This window comes from Syngnathus leptorhynchus, chromosome 15, assembly GCF_054491065.1.
Source record: "Syngnathus leptorhynchus isolate UIUO chromosome 15, UIUO_Slep, whole genome shotgun sequence".
Lineage (NCBI taxonomy): Eukaryota > Metazoa > Chordata > Actinopteri > Syngnathiformes > Syngnathidae > Syngnathus > Syngnathus leptorhynchus.
Window position 1 is genome coordinate 8146675 of NC_141209.1, and position 19699 is coordinate 8166373.

At 37.5% G+C, this 19699-nt stretch overlaps 1 protein-coding gene and 1 long non-coding RNA gene across 2 annotated transcripts; one reads left to right on the top strand and one right to left on the bottom strand.

Moving 5' to 3' along the window:
* Positions 1–806: 806 nt before the first annotated feature.
* pax1a (paired box 1a) lies at positions 807–5058 on the bottom strand. The gene is made up of 5 exons (XM_085932725.1): positions 4758–5058; positions 3725–4354; positions 3001–3134; positions 2640–2853; positions 807–2079 (listed from the first exon to the last, which is right to left on the bottom strand). The coding sequence occupies exons 1-5, from the start codon at positions 4759–4761 to the stop codon at positions 1979–1981; spliced, it is 1083 nt and encodes a 360-aa protein (XP_085788851.1). The 5' UTR covers positions 4762–5058; the 3' UTR covers positions 807–1978.
* Positions 5059–5146: 88 nt separating this feature from the next.
* LOC147045494 (uncharacterized) lies at positions 5147–7848 on the top strand. The gene is made up of 2 exons (XR_015068370.1): positions 5147–5205; positions 5869–7848. It is a non-coding gene; the product is annotated as an uncharacterized LOC147045494 (long non-coding RNA).
* The last annotated feature ends 11851 nt before the right edge of the window (positions 7849–19699 follow it).

Below are 19699 nucleotides of genomic sequence, written 5' to 3' on the forward strand. Positions count from 1 at the left end.
AATATCCAATTTTTTGGAAGATGCCAGAAAGAGACCCTATGCATACATTGGGAGAAGATGCAAACTCCACACAGGAGGACCTGAGAGGCAGACATATCATAACTACTATTATACTGTGCTGCTACCAATTTTTTACTGTACATACAGTATAAACATAAATCATAAATCTCTTCACGACTTCCATAGTGCTTCTTTCTGCATTACCTGAAACATCTTTATGTAACACCCTGATTTATTTCACAAGAATGATGACAACACTGATGATGACTTGACCAACTACATTCTTTCCTGACCGCATAGTCCTATTTTAATTCACAATCTTGCATGTTTGTTTGAAGAAGAGAATGCCAACACCTCAGTTCAGGTGTAAGGGTCATCTGAGTGTCACAAGTACAATAGTGGCTTTAAGGTAAAGGGCAGGTACGTGTGTGGTTGCAGTCAAGCAGATGACATTTAAAGTGACACTGTTATGTTTTAATAATTTGGGATTTTTTTATCATAGTTCGTTTTTATTTGGTTTGACTGGCTTGGTTTTGGTTTGGCTTTTACTAGTTTTAGTTTTACTATTTTACTATAAGAATTATTTGTTAAAAAAAAAAAAGGTTACTAAATATCATGTAAAGCAAATGACATTTTTCAAATAAATATTTGACCTTTCTTCCATACCAAAATAAATACATTTAATGAAACCTGAAATCTCACATGTGATATTAATTGACTAAGACAACAAAAATTTCCAGTAATTATAGTTTTCTAACGTAAAATGTAATTTCAGTTAAAAAAAAATAATCTCCAGAAACATTTTTACTTTATTAACAATAATTCTGCCTCATTAGTTTTCCATACCTATATAACTTTGCTCAGTACACACTAATAATCCTTTTGGGGGCCATAAGCTGCTTTCCATCAAATATTTTCAGCCTTTTCAAAAACATTTCAAAGGCACTGAAAATACTCTATTCACTACAAATGACATTGGCATATAGAAACGAGCATAACTTAGCAGTGACATCAGACAACAAGCCCTCATAAATTGGTCAGGGAGTCTATTAAAAACTTCTGAGAAGACCACAGAGCAAACATGGCAGTTTAGTAGGAAGGAGTTATGAGGAAAATGCTTATAATTTATATTCTGAAACTTGGAGAGGCTTCGTGGAAGTAGATCTGCTGTACTTGCTGCAGCCACACACAACTTGCGCCATCACCCCATAGATTTGCATCATGGCAGCCTTCATTACCAGTCAGATAACATCAGTGAAGGCGCCCAGACTCTACACAACTCTCTGAAAAGGTGGGGTGGTTACACCTGAGTGCTCTTCCAGCTAAGCACCCATTTAATAACCAACAAATATTATAATTCCAGGAAACTCTCAAATTAGGCCCTACTCTTAGACTAGGCCTAGGTAAGATCTGCAGGCCATTAGAAGCAAGACCTGATGAAAAACAGCCCACCAAAAATAATTCAAGGCTGCAGCCAGAAAATGGTTCTGACCTCCAAAAAGCATGACTCTTCCTATTTTGAGATTTTTTGAGAGTATCCCTTTATATGTATTGATCTTATATTAAGCTGTGTAAAAATCCTTTATATTTTTTTATTACTATCTTTAATATTAAAATAAAATGATTTAAATATATTTATAATTAAAGCTTTGGCAAATATTCAATATTTTTTTTCCGTGACTGCAGAATGGAGTTGAAAGCACGAATGAAAACACGTTCAACAGCTTTTTTTTCTTATCAATGACGATCTGGACATGCAGAACTTTTTTTTTTTCTCTTTTTAATGACAAAATAGTTGTACTTTGCGGAGCACCGATGCATCCATCCATGCAAGCTTACATTCATAAGGCCATTAAAGCCTGTTTTGGCTTTACTGCATCCACAAAATGAAGAGAAGCCCATGTTTGTTTGGGTTCAGACTTACTGGAGTTGAAATGAGTTCAGTTAAATCTGATTAGGAAGCTGGTAAAAGTCCCGGTTATGATGATGAGGTAGGGAGACTGAGTCCATGCACACTGTTCAAGTCTTCATGCTGCTGCTGCTGCTGCTTGCTCAGCGGACTGGGAAGTTTTCTTTCTCCTGAAATTAAAGAAATATAGATATGTAGATACTGTAAATAGATTGAATGTTTTGTGGATCCACATTTTTATCCCATAGGTTCATGTATCAAAGAGGTCTGCTTGGTGTGATATGCTTTAAATTGTAAAATATACTTTAGGAAAAATACAATCAATTGTAATTGTATTGATAATGATTTTTGACTGATGGAGTAAGAACGGTATAGGCCTATTAATTATATAAGTTATAATATTATTATTTATATATGATAGTACAGCATACCAAGTACATACTATATTGCCTTTCTAAAACAATCCAAAAAAATAATCATATTAATAATCATACTGTTAAATGAATAGCTCCCTGTTAGGTGTGATTCAAATGTGAGATTAATTATTATCATAATTGTTTGTGAAGGCACAAATTGATTTAAAAAAATGCAGCTGTACCATAAAAGAATGGCCAATAGAGGCATTAATTTTGATTGGAGAATTGCCATGTGGCTGAGCATTTGGTGGCTGGAATAGTCATTATGTAGCACGTGGTATTTTCATTTAAATACGGCACCACTATTAATGTACCTTCTCGGGCGTGGTGCTTGAAGGCCATCGGAGAGTGGATCTCCCCCGCGTGCATGCTCATCCCGCTCCCTGGGTGAGACAAAGCCGGGCTCTGGGGCTGCCAGTGGTGGTGACCCGGTGCCACGTAGCCACCCGCTGAGCTACTGTACACCCCATACTGGTTTGTGGGGGAGTATGCACACGCTGAGACATAGCCGGACAGTGTGGAGGTCGGCTGTGGAATATACACAGGAGAAAAAAGTGATTGCCTGTCATAGGAATGGAGTTGAATGGAGCCCTTCTAATAGTACTGCAATAGATAGGCTAAATATGAAAAGAAATTGTTCATAAAAATGCTGTTTGTATGGAAATGCATTGTTACCTGTGCGTATTTGATATCAGCATCAATGGCTGATTTATCGATGCCGTTGACTGAGTGAGCTGCAGGGAAAGCTGCTCGATTGACGCTGCTCCACTCCTCCATTTTGGTCGGATATCCCTCCGTCCCAGTAATGGCTGATTTCAAAAAAGGGAGAAAAAGAAAAAGAGGGGGAAAAAAGTAAGGATATATTTTAAAAAAATAGTAAATGGTAAGATTTTTCATTACTCCTGTAAATGACGTGCATCACAAATCTAATCTAGTATAATCAGAAAACAGATTCTAAAAACGTGTAGCGTTATAACTGCAAGCAAAAAAATATATTTATAATCTGGTAATTTTACGTACTATTAATAAATTACGGTAAATAATGTTTACAATGAATAAATAAAGCTGCATTTGATTAATTCATTATCTGTAGTCCAAAATGTATTTAAGTGAATTATTTGTTTATTATTTTAACGCGCAAACATTCGTTCACGCAAATATGTCCATTTTAAAAGCGTAAAAAAAACACGAATGACTTTAAAGGTCAAGAGAAAAAGTCTATAACGAGCAGTTGGGGGATTAGAAGGGGATCGAGCTGGTGAGGAAGGTGTTTGCACACACGTCATGCGTGAAAAGGCCCATTGAAAGTGGCCTAATGGACACATTGTCCTGCGGCCGAACAGGTTGTGCAGAAAAAAAAGAAAAAAAGCAGTCGCAACGCGGAAGGTGTTGCGCTCACCTGCGGGGTCCATGAAGGCTCGGAACCCGAGGATGTTGCTGACGGTGTGTGCAGAGGGCCAGGCCCTGGAGATGCTCACGTGACCCGCCGTTACCGGCACCCCAGCTGGGGAGCCCATCTTGGTGGCAGCGGGTGACATGGTGTTGGGATAGGAGTAAGGATAAATGGGGTTGTAAGGGAGGCCGGCCTGAGCCGAGGCTTGCTTGCCGCTCTCGTACTGGCTGGGCTGGGAAAGATTCCCAATCTTGTTGCGTAAAATCCTGCTGATGGAGCTCACCGAGGGTACGTTGTACTTATCGCACACGCCGTCCGCTAAGAGTCTGTCTCGGATCTCCCACGCAAAGATCCCGGGGTCGTTTTGTTTGTATTCCCTGATGTTTTTCACCACGTTGGGCGTCGTGACGCGAGGTTTGCTCCCACCGATTGCGCCCGGTAAAATGGAGCCAGTCTCGTTGTACCGCGCCAGAATCTTGCTCACGCAGCCATGCGAGACGCGCAACTGCCGGCTGATGTCGCAGGGTCTGATCCCCAACTGGGCCAGTTCCACTATTCTCAGCCGAATGGCATTGGGCAGGGGTCTTCCATTTACGAACACACCACCCAGTTGGTTCACCTCTCCATAGGTTTGCTCTGCACCACAAACGCACAAGGAATTTAGAAAAACATTCGAATAGCATTGCACTGATTATTTTTGTGTCAATAAAAATGCTTGCAACGAGTGCAGTGGATTTTTTTAGCATGTTTTAAAGCACCTCCAACTGTCTTGTTCAGAAAAAAATGGGTTCATAAAACATTTGCATTGGCACTCTAGATCATTGAAGATAAATTAAAAAAAATCGATTTTTTTTTTTCATTTCAATGATAAAGACGATTCATTTTAAGCAGTGCTGGCATAATTGCAGCTTTCTTAACTCGACAAAAATGCACATATATTACGCGCACGGTGACTTTTTACGCAGGCGTGTTGAGCGCAGACACGCTTCCCATCAGTTTCAAACCAACCAAGCGTACAGTAAATAAGATGCAGCCTTACCCATTTGCCTCTTTACGTTCCGTAATGTTTGGAAATACACGAGCCCTCTTTAGATGGCGGCAGAGTGAACGCACACAATAAAGTGGAACAAAAAAAAAAAATAGTCCACTTAAATGTCCCTGAGTTGCAGCGCGCGATGTTCTTCTGTCGCCTTTCAGACGCCTGCAATAAAGGTGGCCGCCAAAGGTGATCTTCATCCGATAAAAGCAAATTGAAGTTATCCCGGGAAGTCCAGATTTTGCTGGAATTAATTTGACGCGTCCTCTCCACGTCAATCGTAGCTGTTCTACGCAGAGGTTGTGCTTTGGTTTCATTGGTTGCCCAGAGCTGTGCAAAACTGTCAGCCAATACAAACCTCATCCGGTTGGAGCTGTGCAGCCTCCTGGAGTATTTTGCATAGGGGAAGTGGCAGAAAGGGGAAACGTTTCATCCAACATGCAGCCTCCTGGTAAGAACTCCAATCATATATATATATACACGCGGTAATGACAGAGAGCATCAAACGTATTGAAGAAAAACAAAAAATGTCGGAGTTGCAATTTGGACATGTAATGCAGCTTTTTTTTTTTAAGTGCTACCAAATGTATAAAAACTAAAACGGTAACACTAAAGAATGTATCAACAATGCTTGTCGAAAGTATACATTGTGCGTATGTAAGCCATGATATGATTGAGATAACATCAAGATATTAATGCATTTTTTTTTGCATTTAGTCTTGCAAATGGCATGCAATTAAAAATGTAGATACATGCATCAGATTGACAACCTGGAGATGTATATGCAACTATTCATTGGATGTTTTCATGATATTGCTGATCAGTTACAACTCAGCAATTTATTTATTCATTTATTTTTTTTATTTATTAATGTATTTATGTATTGATTCTTTATTTATTCGTTCGTTCATTCATTAATCAATTCAGTCATTAATTTCTGCGACACTCATGAGTTTATGAAGCGGTTCGAAAGACATTTATTTATGTATGTATGTATGTATGTATGTATGTATGTATGTATGTATGTATGTATGTATGTATGTATGTATGTATGTATGTATGTATTTATTTATTTATTTATTTATTTATTTATTTATTTTGCTTTGCTCCCCAGATAATAAGTGGACATGCTGACTGTGCAGAATGTCTGCAGAGGCTTGGGGCTGCAGAGTTTTACAATAGGAAAGAGCCAGAGCATCAAACCCGAGTGGCCTCGTGTAATCGATAGCGCTATACATTTCCCACTTTTCCAGACTTGGAGTTGTCAGTGCGGATTCCACAGACGTGCATTATCACAGCATGTTTGCAGACCGTCCACGCTAGGGAATTGGTTATATGCTCGCAAAATGGGTCTTGTAAAACCTTACAGTCGACCTAAAGGTAACAAGGTGGAGCACCTAATACCTCCAAGCACTAAGCTCCCCCAACGCCACCACCAGCACCATCATCATCGTCGTCGCGCCGTCGTCACTGGAGCACATGGAATCCTGTTGTTTATGCTTATGCATTATTTTTTGTGTGTCACGAGACACGCAAAAGAACACATGCTGTATCTTTGGACTTGCTCCCAAATGAAGTGCAAGCCATCTGAAGTCGTGTGTGTTAATCTCGTTGTCATGCAGGACTCCTCCAGCTGGACATCAGAAGAATTGCATAAGTTTGCTTTCAGGCTGTGTTAAGGTCGGTACGCCGTTTACATGTTTAAAAAAAAAAAAAATTTTTTTATTATAAACATACATTGGAGTACAATATATTCATAATTCAATTGAGAGTGGGAGCGTGTTTTTATTTTTTCAATTATAAATAGACCTTCATATTTATTATGAATACAAATATAATTAATAAATAATTACTTAATAATTAATATAATTAATTTAAAAGGCAGTATTTCTATCAGAATATAGGTGTTTTATATTATCATAAGCAAATTGATCTCCAAATTCTATATTTTAATCATGTAAAATGTTTATTGTTTACTAGCTATTTTATTTAATTAATGAATGTTTTTAAATAGGTGTTTAGATGGGAAAAAAAACAAATCATCTGGCGTGATGGCGCAATTTTGCTTTGAATGATGTGCGTGGCCTTGCGTGGTTTTAATGATTTGAAATTCGAATAAAACATAAATAAGCAGATGGTAATTTTTATTTAGCGACATTGACTTTACCACTTATTGTGCATGTGAATACATTCACTTTGATGGCTGTACATACACGAAATTTGGAAATAGCTGCAAATCTAAATATAATATTCGAATGAAATTACAATAGAGAACTTTTCCGCTAACTAGTTTAAATAAAGGTTATTGAACACTGCAGCAATACATTTCGCCCAAAACACCTAAACATTTTTTTTTTTATGTTGAATGGTGTTGCGCTAAAAGAAATCTCGCATAAAACGAAAGAAAAATCTTTTTTTTTTCACAACCACCAAAACGTAGTTTTTTTAACCTCGACCGCAAAATGGAAACCGCGTGAATGTCACACTTATTTAACAAAACCGAATTAAAAGCATGAGAAAGGAAGCGGTTCAAAAAATGGATTGGTCGCATTTTACAGCGTTTTAATGAAAAAAGAGTGCAGCAACGTTAATGATCATTTAATTAAACGGCTTTTTTTAACAAAAAAAAAAAAAAAACATTTGTAGAGCGAGATTCTTTTAATAGTAATAAAAAGTTTCACAAATTGTTTTAATTTAAATTTTTGGTTTCCGTGGGGACAAGCGGAATAGAAAATGGATGGATGAATGGTTTTTTGATGTGAGGATATTATGAGTGAATAATCACTAACCATAAAACATAAATTAAAAAAATAGGTGTTTGCTGAACAAACTTGGTCACCACCTGACACCAGCAAGGTGCAATAATTCCCCCCCCCCCCCCCCCCCCCAAAACCCCCTCAGTAAATATTGGTGTTGGTTTAGTGTGTCATCCAAGGATTCCTTTCTTGAATGTATTTCGTCTTTAAATACCCATTAAGTTATATTTCATTTTGTGTGTGTGAGTGATATTGCCCCACTCCCCCTCTCCAGTGAGCTAGAAATATTACCTGGAGGATGTGCTTTATATACATTAAAACACTGACTTTTCAAATCAGATTTGCCTCAGAATTTAATTGTTTAAATACGAACAACATAATATTTCGGGGTAAGCCCAACCAGCCAATTTACTGCAATGCTACTACTTCAGTTTAACCGTCATGTATTGGAGGTGATGATATCTGCTTTTGAGTTTTTGCTAAAATGGAGGCTGGGGGACAGACAGCGAGCTGACTTCTTTTATAGGCCCAAGCGCCACTCTGGGCAGTCGAACACGCCTAATGAGGGCGTGCGGCGGTGCCATGTGAGACATGCCAGCTTTTACCAGGCTGGGTAATTGCTTGTGACCTTCAATAAACGTCTTCATATGTTCTCAGCATTTACGTCTAATTGTTACATTAAGTTCTGTTGACACAATCTGGGACTTTTGTCATTTATACAGGAAAGAATTAAGTCATAGTTAAGTTGTAGATGTTTGCACTTTTTTTTTTTTATTTGCTCTTCTACCTGAACACAATTTACTTGGAGGCAAGAGTGTTTCCTGTTTATGCCATCATATTTTATATTCACCTGTCTTAACTTTCCTTTTGTGCAACTAAACCAACTCAAAAGCAGTTTTATCCTGTTTAGCCTTCAGTTGTTCTCCTTTATTGGTTATTTGTGTTACATAACATTTGCTACTTAAGCACTTTAGAGACAAATATGACTTTGATTTAGTTGGTAATGTACTACCACAATGGCATTTTATTTATTTTAAAAAAATGCATTTCTTTTGCTTCTCAGCATTCACATGCTGTGCTTCCTCATGCCCCCAAAAGTGATGTTAAGTTGCACTGCAAAACTGCAGGAAGAACAGGTGTGGTGTCCCCATTTGTTTTTAGATGTGTTATCCTGAACAGATAAAGGAGAACTTGCACTACCACAATAGGTTACAATCAGGTCAGGGCAGTAATTGTTACAGTTGGTCCAGAACAGTGTATGTGTTTGTTTTCAGAAAACAAAGATAGCAGCCAAGATACGAAAAAATAACTTCATGAGGATTTAATTTGAAATTCTATTATAGTCCAACACTGATGAGAGTTGGTAGTAACTTTTGTTAATACACAAAGATGTCAGTGGCTAAAATACCATGCAACAAAAGGATAATATTTTTCTGGCATTTTAAAATAAGCAGTATTACTTTCGTAACATTCATTAATTGAATATAGTGATCATTAATTTGCAAATCTCTTGAAAGCCTACTTGTAGCACTTTGAAAGTACAACTATATTTAATATGATTAATATGAATGCATAGTGCTTCTCATTCGAGAGCCATGTTAAAAAATAATAAAATGTTGATAATAACAATAATGTCAATGCTATTCAGAGTTCTGACAAAGTACGTATGTGTGGTGTTGTCCGGTGTCTGTTATAACTTAATTCTTTACCATTCAGTGTTGTGTGATGTTTATTTTAATTTTAGATCAATTTTTCCTCATTCATATTGACGTCAGCAATCAAACTGACAGCTATATGTTGAAGTCCTTTGAATATTTCTTTTTGCAAAATATGGTTCTATTTACAGTGGGCTTGGTAATTAAGAAGGGTGGTTTTGGGTGGGTCGAGCAGCTACATGGTGAATCAAGATAATGGCACTTGCTCTTTTTTTTTTTCTTCCCAGCTCAAGCCTCTTGTCTAAACATGGCAAAGGAAAAACGCCCAAACCTGATTTTCAAACTGCAGTTAGCAATCCATCCCATGTTTTTCAACAGCATTTAATTGAACTGTTCAAATTGTTGTGACTTACCACTAATGCAGTTATCGCAACATAGATTGATTTATATTGAACCAAATAACAATCTTATCTTTGTAAACTGTTTTTGTTGTGATCAAAACCACATTGTTTTGTCGAAGAACTTTTGAGGGGCTTGTACAGGTTATAATAAGAAAAAATGAATGCACGGTGGGAAACATTGTCTTCAGCTGGTCGAAGTCAAAAAGTTTGGAATAGTTACGTGCATATTTGAGTCTGTCTCTAGTTGTCTGTTGTTAGCTTGTGCAACTTTGCTGCGTTAGTCTGTTACCAATTAGTGGAGGAACCTAATTACTTTGGGAGCACTTCAGACTTCATCTACAGCTGCTGCTGATTCATGCGTGTTCTGCTTGGATATCAGCCACAGACTTAAAAATTATGGGTCACACATGGTTGTTGACATAAGCCTTGTACACAATCTTCATTTCACGTCTGCTCTGATGTTTAACATTAACTTTTGACTTTCAGCTCGGTATCCTTTTTTTTCTTTATTTACGCATCGTGTCGTCCTTCAGGTGAAATCTTTCTCCATCTTGGGTTTCACCACTCAAATGCAGCTTTGACACATCTAATAACAGGCTTGCCTTCATTTATTCACTTTAAACTGAAAATGCAAATTGTGTGTCATGAATTGCTACAAGACTGTGCCTTTAAGCATAAGAATCCTGAATCCATTATGGAGAAATCTGGAAAGGGCTATTCAAGGCCTTCTATCAGAGGGCAGTGTGATATTGTTTTCCGCTAAACCAGAAATCAAGGACTTGGAAAAATCTTCTTTATGTCAGGAATAGGGGTAATGTATTTGCTCTGACAGCTGCTGCTTTTAAGATTAATAGCCTTATGAAAACCGGGTGTCTTCTTCCCAAAACCAGGCCCTTTATCATTCAGTGAGACCTCCTCACAGAACCTAAATTAAAGTCACAACACAGGGGAACTGTGTGTTTGTGTGCGCGCAGACCTTGGTTGCCAAATATCATGTCTTTTTTTCATCAAACCTGAATTAACTCAGTCCTGCTCTCTTATAGTCCGTTTTAGACTTTTGACTTTTTCAAGTCATATATTTGTCAATGTTGATCTTGGAGTCAGGGCAGGTGGAGGTCACCCAGGAATCAAGTGAGAAGGATCTGGATGTCAAGGCATCTCAAATGAATCTTTTTTTCTGTAGTATAACTAGACAAGTTGTTTTTTTTTTTTTTGCTTCCAACTTGGTGGCAGGATGTTTTTTATGTACAAAATTGACAATGGCACAAGACACAAAGCAACATCCATAAAAGCACGCTTGGATGTGGCTGGTGAGGAAGAACTTGAGCCACCAAACACTTTTTACGATGATCCAAAACAAAGACAAAAATTCATCTGAGACCAACTGGGGGATTTTTTTTTCTTCATAATTCCCACTTCCAGTATTGGTATTTCCTAAGTCTCAAAACGAAATAATAGTCATCATGACTTCTCTCCTGGTGGCCCACAGAGATCTGGCCTTGTACTATGACCTCACTGAACCACATGCTCATAAATACGCTCCCTTATTTCTACCCTTGTGTGCTTGCCAGTTAGGGCGAGAAGTGGGTTTGTTTTGGGTGTCCTGTGTATATTCCCGCAATAGCCGTGCTTTCAGGACGTCCTGAATCACACACACTCTGTATTCCTTGCCTGTGGTCACCTGTCATGGAGGTATTCTGCTGAAAGCTGTATAACCGGAGTCCAGCATCCGCATAATGGACACTTGTTTGTCCTGCCGCTGATGGTTTAATTAACTCTATGTCCGTCCTCTGTGAATTGTAATGCTGTCCACATTCAACAGAGCCACACCTGTAAATGGACCTTTAAGAGCACATGTGTAGGTTGCCTAATGTCAGAACTTCAACCCACATGGTTATTTTTTGGTCAAATGTGGAGACGTTGTCTTTCAACTCGTGAAAAATTACTATTTATTTTACGGTTAGCGCATATTTCAGGAATCCCTCGTTTCTCTCATCGGCATGGCGGCGTTTAGCAAGAATAAGTTCATGCCTTTTAAAAAATAATGAAGCAGCTTGGATACATTTGATATGTTGGGAGCATTTCAAGCTGACAGTCAGTGTGAGGTAAAGATCAGTTCACTCTTCTATAGGGGGAGCTGAGCTCACTCATCCTGGTGGTGAAATGTCTGACATGTTTGCACTGAGTTAGGACAGACAGGTCTGCAACCAAGTCCAGACTTGCAGGCTAAGAAAAAGCCCCCGTTTTTTCCAAGGAGGCGAGTCCCCCCCCCCCCTACTACCTCCCAAGGATGACAGCTTCCTTCGTTTGTGCGGCCATCACCTATATCGTATTAATTGACATCCATTGTCTATTGTTTTCACAGAGACAGTTACTCATTTAAATCAATGCACAAGGAAGAAGCACGGTGAAATGAAAAACATTGTTTGCCATCATAAATGACAGGAGAGAAGAGAGGAAGTGAACTAAGGTCAAATAGAAAGCTTTAAATGAATGATTCAAGGATTTAATGTTTCACCACTTATTGAGCCAAGGTAAAAATCATCTTTATTTTATTAATAAAAATAATATGAATTGAATAAATTGAAAATGGATGAAAGGATATTATGTTATATAGAAGTATATTTCCTTCTATTTATGAATTAAGAGTTAGGATTTGCAACAGGTGGAATTCTATTTCTAAAACGTCATAGTTAAATTTCAATGCATGGTCAAATCTGTATTGTGCAAGCTTTTATTGGTCAAACCTAAAAACAAAAAATGAAAACAGCTCAAAAACCTGAAGTGCTTAAAAAAAAGGAAAGGAAAGCTTCAAAAATACATTCAGGGACACATGAAACCATCTCTGATTAAAATTGACTGTTTACCAGTGTAATCTATTAAAGAAATTTTGGGAATAAATTTCATTTCAAATGTATATATTTTTTCCATGTAGGTATTTCACGTGAAATGTATTTTGATTTCATTTTATCTGAAATTAATTAAATGCCAGATTTGAATTAAAACACGTATGACTGAAAGTTATTCTTCCTTATTTTATTTTCCAATTTTTATTGTATTTTACTTTAACCATTACCACCTAGTGTCAGCCATAGCTTTACCAAGTTGTTTTGGTTTGGGGGAAAAACTGAAGTTGAATATAATAACCAGATAATCAAAGTGATTGAATTCTTCTTTCCTTATCCTTAATACTCAATATTGGCTGCCACCGGTTGCATAAATTCTACCTGCTGTATTGTGACCAAATTCAGGAACCTGATACATTGAAGAAGATTAGGTGGCAAATGCCCTCTAGTGGCCATGCTATGTATGAACAAAGCCACGTACAAAAATGTATTGCCAAGAACTGTGGTGTTGGAGTTTAGGTTCATGAAATCATGCCAGGAACTACATAATTCCACCTTTCAATAAAGGTGCCAAGAACACATGCTGTATTATGATTTACTGGTAAGATTGAGAACCCATGTTCTTTGTGAGTGTTGCGATCATAATTAAAGATAAGCCATTGTGATATTATTTTTCAGAATAAAAAAAAAAAAGTCTGCCATTGACTGATTTCCCTGCAGGCCCATATCAAGTCTACAGGTAAATATGGGTCCTGACAACTTCCTTCAATGTTTGAAGTATAATAAAATGTCAAGGAGAGGGTAAATAGAGGGTATGTTTTTTTTCATCATTATTATTTTTTAAATGTATTTTAAATTCATTACCTCAGTGTTAATATGAGCAATGAGTAATGTAAACGATGAAGGGGGCCAGTGCTTTTGGGGGGGCCACACAGAACCACACACTTCCTTTTTATTATTATTATTATGACTTTTTTTTTTTAGGAGCTCATCTTGGTGTCAAAGAGCATGTGCACCGTAATCTGATTCTCTGGAACTTGCAATGATTTGCAGCAAATGTGACAGGAGTGTTCAAGTATGCATTTGACATTAAAAGCCCCTCAACATGTCAGATTAACAAATTGGCACTGTCTTGTTTTCTGTATGCGTCGTTTTCTTTTTTCTTTCAACATATCTGAGCTCTCTGTGTGTTTTGAGTTCATGTTATTGCCGTGTCTATGACAACCAAGCCGCAGTTTTTCGTTTTGCAAATGTCTTTGTATCTTTAACCTAGCTAGGAAACATTCAGAATTCATTTTTTGACTGTTGTGTAAGTATAGAGGACATCAAAATAAAATTGTCAAGTGTGTCATCCCAAAATTGAATTTGTAATAATATTTTGAGAATGTTTTTAAAATGTTATCTACATTGGTATGATTTCATCAATGTTGAATGTTTATGATTCGAGTAATGCTCATCAATCAAGTCCAATGTCAACACAATACCATGATAAGTGCTAAAAGCTAAACATGTTTATAAGAAATAGTTTTCAGTGTCACCACATTGAGGTTTATAAAAAAATAGTTTTCAGTGTAATCAGCCGTTCGCATTCATCAGTAGCCTTGAAGTAGCGTTCAGTTTTAAAAAAGTTGCGTGATACCTGTTGTAAAATGTTTAATTGAAAATATTGTAACAGACGAAAAAAAATTCTGTGGATATGAAGGTTCGAATGGATTTGTGACTGTCTGCTTGCCTTGAGATAACTTGCCCCTTTCTCCTATCCTGAACTTGAACCCAAACAAGTACTAGCAAGTCCTGGAAGACAGGTTTGATGGGCTACTGTTAATAGTTTTCTTTTCTTTTCTGTACTCACACATCCAGCTGCCTTCGAGATTGGAGACGATAACCAGCCACCACCACCACCGCTAAAATGCATGGACTGACTTGTTTTTAAATTTAGTACCATGTTTTATTCAAACCAGCAGTACCTAATGTGATATACTTGAAAAAAAAAAAGTCACATCTCACTTTTAGTTGAAATTCAGCATTGATTTTCTGGATATGGACCAACGGATCATTGTTTTGTTCTTCACCTTTCAGCCCTGTGGGTCATATCAAGTTCTCAGCAGCGAGAATGCTGACACGGTGATAGCATCAACAAGATGGTGCAAAGTGATGACAAGTCTGCAGAATCAGCCTGCCTGACGAGGCGAGAGGTCACGGGTGATTGAGAACACGTAGTTTGCTAGTCATGACATCATTATTAAGAAATGAGTTAAGGATTTCTTACCTCAGACACTGGATGATTTATTCATTTGGAATTTCATTCCAATTTGGATGTTACGGTTTTAAGTGTAAGTATTATTTTTCAATTTTAATACTTTCCAGCCTCTTGACATCTACAGGGTTAGGGTTAGGGTTAGGGTTAGGGTTAGGGTTAGGGTTAGGGTTAGCCTGGTATGTATACCAATATTGAACTATTCTTTATTTTAGTGTGAAGACAACAAGCGGGAGCGTACGTGAATTCTGCAGCCTGACTATCAGAACAAAATGGGTACCTCTTTTGGAGACATTGATATGTAAACATGTTCAGTCTGCAGGTGGAAATATGGGCCGTTGGTAAATAAATAATCATAACCTGTATACTGGGGGTCATTGGGCAAATGTTAAACTTGGACGTGATGACAAAATCTGAATGAAAATATTCTTGGGCGCATGGCAGTCCACTCGAACAAATGTTTGACTTTTTTTTAATACAAATGAAAATGGTTGAAAGTTTACAACAAAGAAACAAGAAAAAGTTAAAACAACTCAGTAAATTGATTTTGTTGTTGTGCTAACTCACAATGTTGCCATAAATAAATCATACTTTGAATTTTGAAGCAAAAAATACTATATGTAATATATTTTTGTTTCATTTATTTGCCTACGTAAAACATACAGTTATCCAGCAGGTGGCAGTATAGGCTCGCAGAACTTAATGTCCTCATGTACCATCGTGTGGTATTTTTTTTCCTGCTCTATATGAACTTTGAAATGAGCCAGCAGGTGTCAGTCTTTACCAATGTGTTCAGATTTCACGTTACTACAATCAGTTTGTTAGAATCATGCAGAATGAAGAACACTGCAGACATTTTTGGATCATTTATCAATATTACTCTTTATTATTTCTATAGTTATCGTCCTTATAATTGCTATCTTTAGGCAGTTTTTACTTTTTTACAATTCGTCCCTGCTAATTTTTGCAATCCCTGCAATACAAAACATACTTGTCATTTTCAAGTCGTTTTTTTTTTTTTTAAATAGTGATTGACAGTAATGTAAGGGGTACTGACATTTTTGCTTATAGTTTGAATAATATAATACACTATGACTGGTAACAACATTTGATATACCTCCACCAGCTCATGAGGTGTTTATATAAGATCTATAAAAGAAAAAAAATGCAGTTTTTACACAGCCCAGGGAGTTTTCCTTGAAAAGTATGTGTTATTGTTGCATCATACAGCCTGTAAGGATGATTTTCTAACTGCATATTCTTAATTGCCTTATCTAATTAAGTGTCCAATAGGATTGTGATGATACAAATTTCAAAAAGAAACGCACATTTTGCGTTAATACCTCCTCCAGCGAGTGTTTTTATCTGACTTTACCTCAGTCGGGATCATATCACCATTACATATCTGCACAGAGCTGCAGCAAATAGTTGAAAAGACACTCCTGATTAATGTGACACTATAAAAAATATATATATCATTGACAGAAAGGTCCACATTGCTCATAGGGTTCATGGATGTCGGCTTCCTTTTCTTCCCATCCTTCATCCGCTCCACCCGGTCCCCTCCACCATGAAAGTCGAACAAATGTGCTGACATTGATCCTGTCTCCGCGCCCGGCCTAATTTCATTCCAGCCCGAGAGAGACGGCAATCTCCAAAGATCTTGACAGACAATTGTATTTACTATTTTCTTTTCACCAGCCAATAAAGGGTGAGCAGTTATTGCATCAGATTATATGAAAAACCGTTTAATGATTCCAATTTATAACTCTAGACTGAGTAATGATACGGCTAAGAGCTGACAGGCCATGATAAATGAAGCCTCATATAAAACATATTTAGTGTGAAGAATTGCTGGAGATGAATTGCACAGTGATACAAACTCATGATAAAGAATAGTAAGAGCCACTAGAAGACTTGATAATGTGCTATTCATTTTCAAGTGATTTTGCTGGTTAATAAAAGAGCACAAATTAAAAATATATTTATTGGAGAAAGATGGCTGCCTGGTGAGTAACAATTGAAGTGCTAGCACTTTTTTTTTTCGTTGAAACCTGACTCGTTCTACTTGCTGACAATGCATTCCCTTTCATTTGGTCTTTTTTGTCCACTCATTTTCATTACCTTCCAGTCTGAGCTAATTTGAGAATCATTATAATTATTATTTGTATACTTTGTATACTTGTATTGAGATCTCCAGTACATTTCTCAGCCAACTCAAACAAGATATGAGAACCATTTGTCTTTTGTCTGCAGAATCTGTTCTGCCACGAGCCTCCAGTATCATATATATTTATATATGTTTGGATGCAATTGCAGCATTACACCTTTTGTAACCTTTGGCTTTTTTTTTTTTTTTATATTTGAAGGTTTAAGAGATCTTGTGGAGTTGTTAAGGAAACGTGATCGTTAGCAAACGAGGCTATAGGCTGCTATTCTGTTTGAGATATTGAGAGGCAGGTTCTTGCAATGCTGTAGGGTTTATGGATCAATTGCTTTGGCTCTAACTGCATGCTTTGAATATTTTATTTTTTGTGTGTGGGGGAGGGTAGTTCAAGAATGAAATGAGAAATATGGTACATCCATGGTACCATGTATTGCAATTACATTTGCAAAAAATATAAATTCATGATTAGGAATATAATAGACAATTTATGGATGAATGGTATGAATATCATTAAGGCTAGTTGGTTTAGTAACTGTGTACTGTGCAGTGATCAATAAGTCAGAAGAAGTAGACTTGCTGACATTTATTCTAACCCATTTCGCAAAGGCTAAATTCCTGAAAACAAAACGGTCATTGTTAGTATGTGTGATAGGCACACCTGATACAGAAGGCCCTGGGCGGATTACACTGACATAGCAACACATATCTGAAATCTAATTGGACAACAAATACAATTTTAAACACTTCTGGAAGCTGTATGTGTAGCCAAGATGAAAATTTGTTGTAAAAGTTGGTCAGCAGTTCTGATAGTTTAAGAAATATACATTTTTGATGCATTATAAATGTTTAGAGACTTTAATAATGAAATGGCAAACTAGTTAAAACAGACTTTAGATTTTTGTTTGGGTTGTCTAAATTTTTGGTCAAAAAAAATTCTGTCTCTGCAACAAATAAAATGTGGTGGAAGAGTAGGTCACACTTGTTTAATTTTGTTTTCATTCTACATTATAAAATGTACATTGACTTTTGCCAAGTGCAATATATGCAATTTAAAGAACGTTTTTAATCACAATTTTGCATTTGCAGTCATTGGAAAACAATAGCTGCCTAGATCCTCAGGTGGCTTTTAAGACAGACATACAGTTTATGGAGCACTTGAGAGCTCCACATCTCCTTTTTGTTCTCCAGGGTGATGTGCTTGGAGTGCAAGGGCAACACCCTCATCCATCCCCGCATCCATCCCAGTTTTCAAGCCTAAATTAGAATGATAAAAGTGCATCACTGATGAGGAAATGTAAATGAGGAGACACAATACGGCCTTCATTTAACAGTGACGAGTGCATGGGGAGGGAGGCGAATTATCAGAGGGTCACGTCGATGCCTGGAGCGCACACGAAACCGAGACTATCGTTTTTTGCTTTTATGTAGCTAGAGAAGGGTCAGAGGATGGTGAGGTGAAGCCCATCAGAATAAGTGACCCCGATGTCTGTTTAGGAGAGCTACATCGGAAAAAAGGGCTTGAACAGCCCCGTTGTTCTATACGAGCACGTACTTTAACACGGATTGACATAGACCTCACACTTATGAAGCCATATTGCTTAAAGCACCACTTAGGTTCATGCTAATACATTTACCACCATTGTTTGAAAATGGTTGACTGGTAAGGGCGAGTGAGTTTATTCTTCACTAATGTTTTTATGCCTTTTTGATATTGTTTGACTCAAAAGGTTTTGATATTGCATGAAATTCTTTCAGTGCATGATGAGAAAATGTGGAGAAAATACCTTTTTATATGTGTACAATTGTCACTATGGTGTCACAAAATACATTACAATATTTGTGAGATACTGGGAGATGTGGTAAGAGAGTCGTACCGGCATGAGAGGCTTCCAACACCACAGGTTTTGTTTTCTCTCATCAGATCCTCAAGATGTAGCTCATCCGTGATTGCCTGATAGTTCCGGACACAGAGAAGGCTGAGCTTCGACCTCCCGTACACAGCCTGGCAACACTCAATGACCTCATCCCTCCGCCTCCCACCCATCATGGGAAAAGGATGAACGAAAACAATGCGGTCTTTTTTCTCCGCCACCTTAATATCTATAGCATAAATCCACAAACATCATTTATGTCCATTTAAGGAATGCATTCATTATAGACATTTTCATCAGATTAAAATGATTTATTACCGTATCTGTGCTGTTTTTTTTTTTTTTTTATGAATGGGGGGCATAAAACACGCAGAAACAATCCACATTGTATTTCCCCTGTTGTTATTTAGACGTGTTAAACCCTCCATACTCAGGCCTCCCACCCAGAACCTCATTTCTCGTCCAAGACCTCAGGCAACGGTGAACAAGGGCCATCTGAATGGCCCTAGACTGGCCTTTGTGTGGCCCTACTGCAGTGTCTCTTTATTTACACAGTCTTTAATGCTGTATGTTTTCTTTCCCTTAATTGTGTTGGCCTTTGGTGGCCTCTGGTCAATCAATACCATCTCGCCAATGACATCAGCACTTCTATTCAGCCTGTTTGGCCTTGCCAGGTGATGGTGCCGCTTCGTGTGAGAAACTAACTAGCTTTCTTTTTTTTTTTTTTTCTCCCATCACTGAGCTCACAAGGTACCGTGTACTGCCGTGACAACAACATGTAAATTATTGATAGAAAAGACTACAGACATACGTGTAACACGAATCAGAACACTCTGACTCAAATCTATACCTTTGGTCTCCCTGCATTTTGATTCCTCTATAAAATTATACATTTTGTTGGGATAGTTGCAGCAACAATTGTGGGTTGGTACTTTGAGAACAACTATGGCCCATTGCACAAATCAAGGTCCTTAAAGGTGTTTGGGAGGTTG

What these genes read in the sequence shown, in the direction of transcription:
- pax1a (XM_085932725.1), bottom strand. An exon ending in CTGATATCAAATACGCACAG is followed by an intron (nt 2,854 to 3,000) that starts GTAACAATGCAT and finishes TATATTCCACAG; the next exon opens with CCGACCTCCACACTGTCCGG. An exon ending in CAAGCACCACGCCCGAGAAG is followed by an intron (nt 2,080 to 2,639) that starts GTACATTAATAG and finishes CTTTAATTTCAG; the next exon opens with GAGAAAGAAAACTTCCCAGT.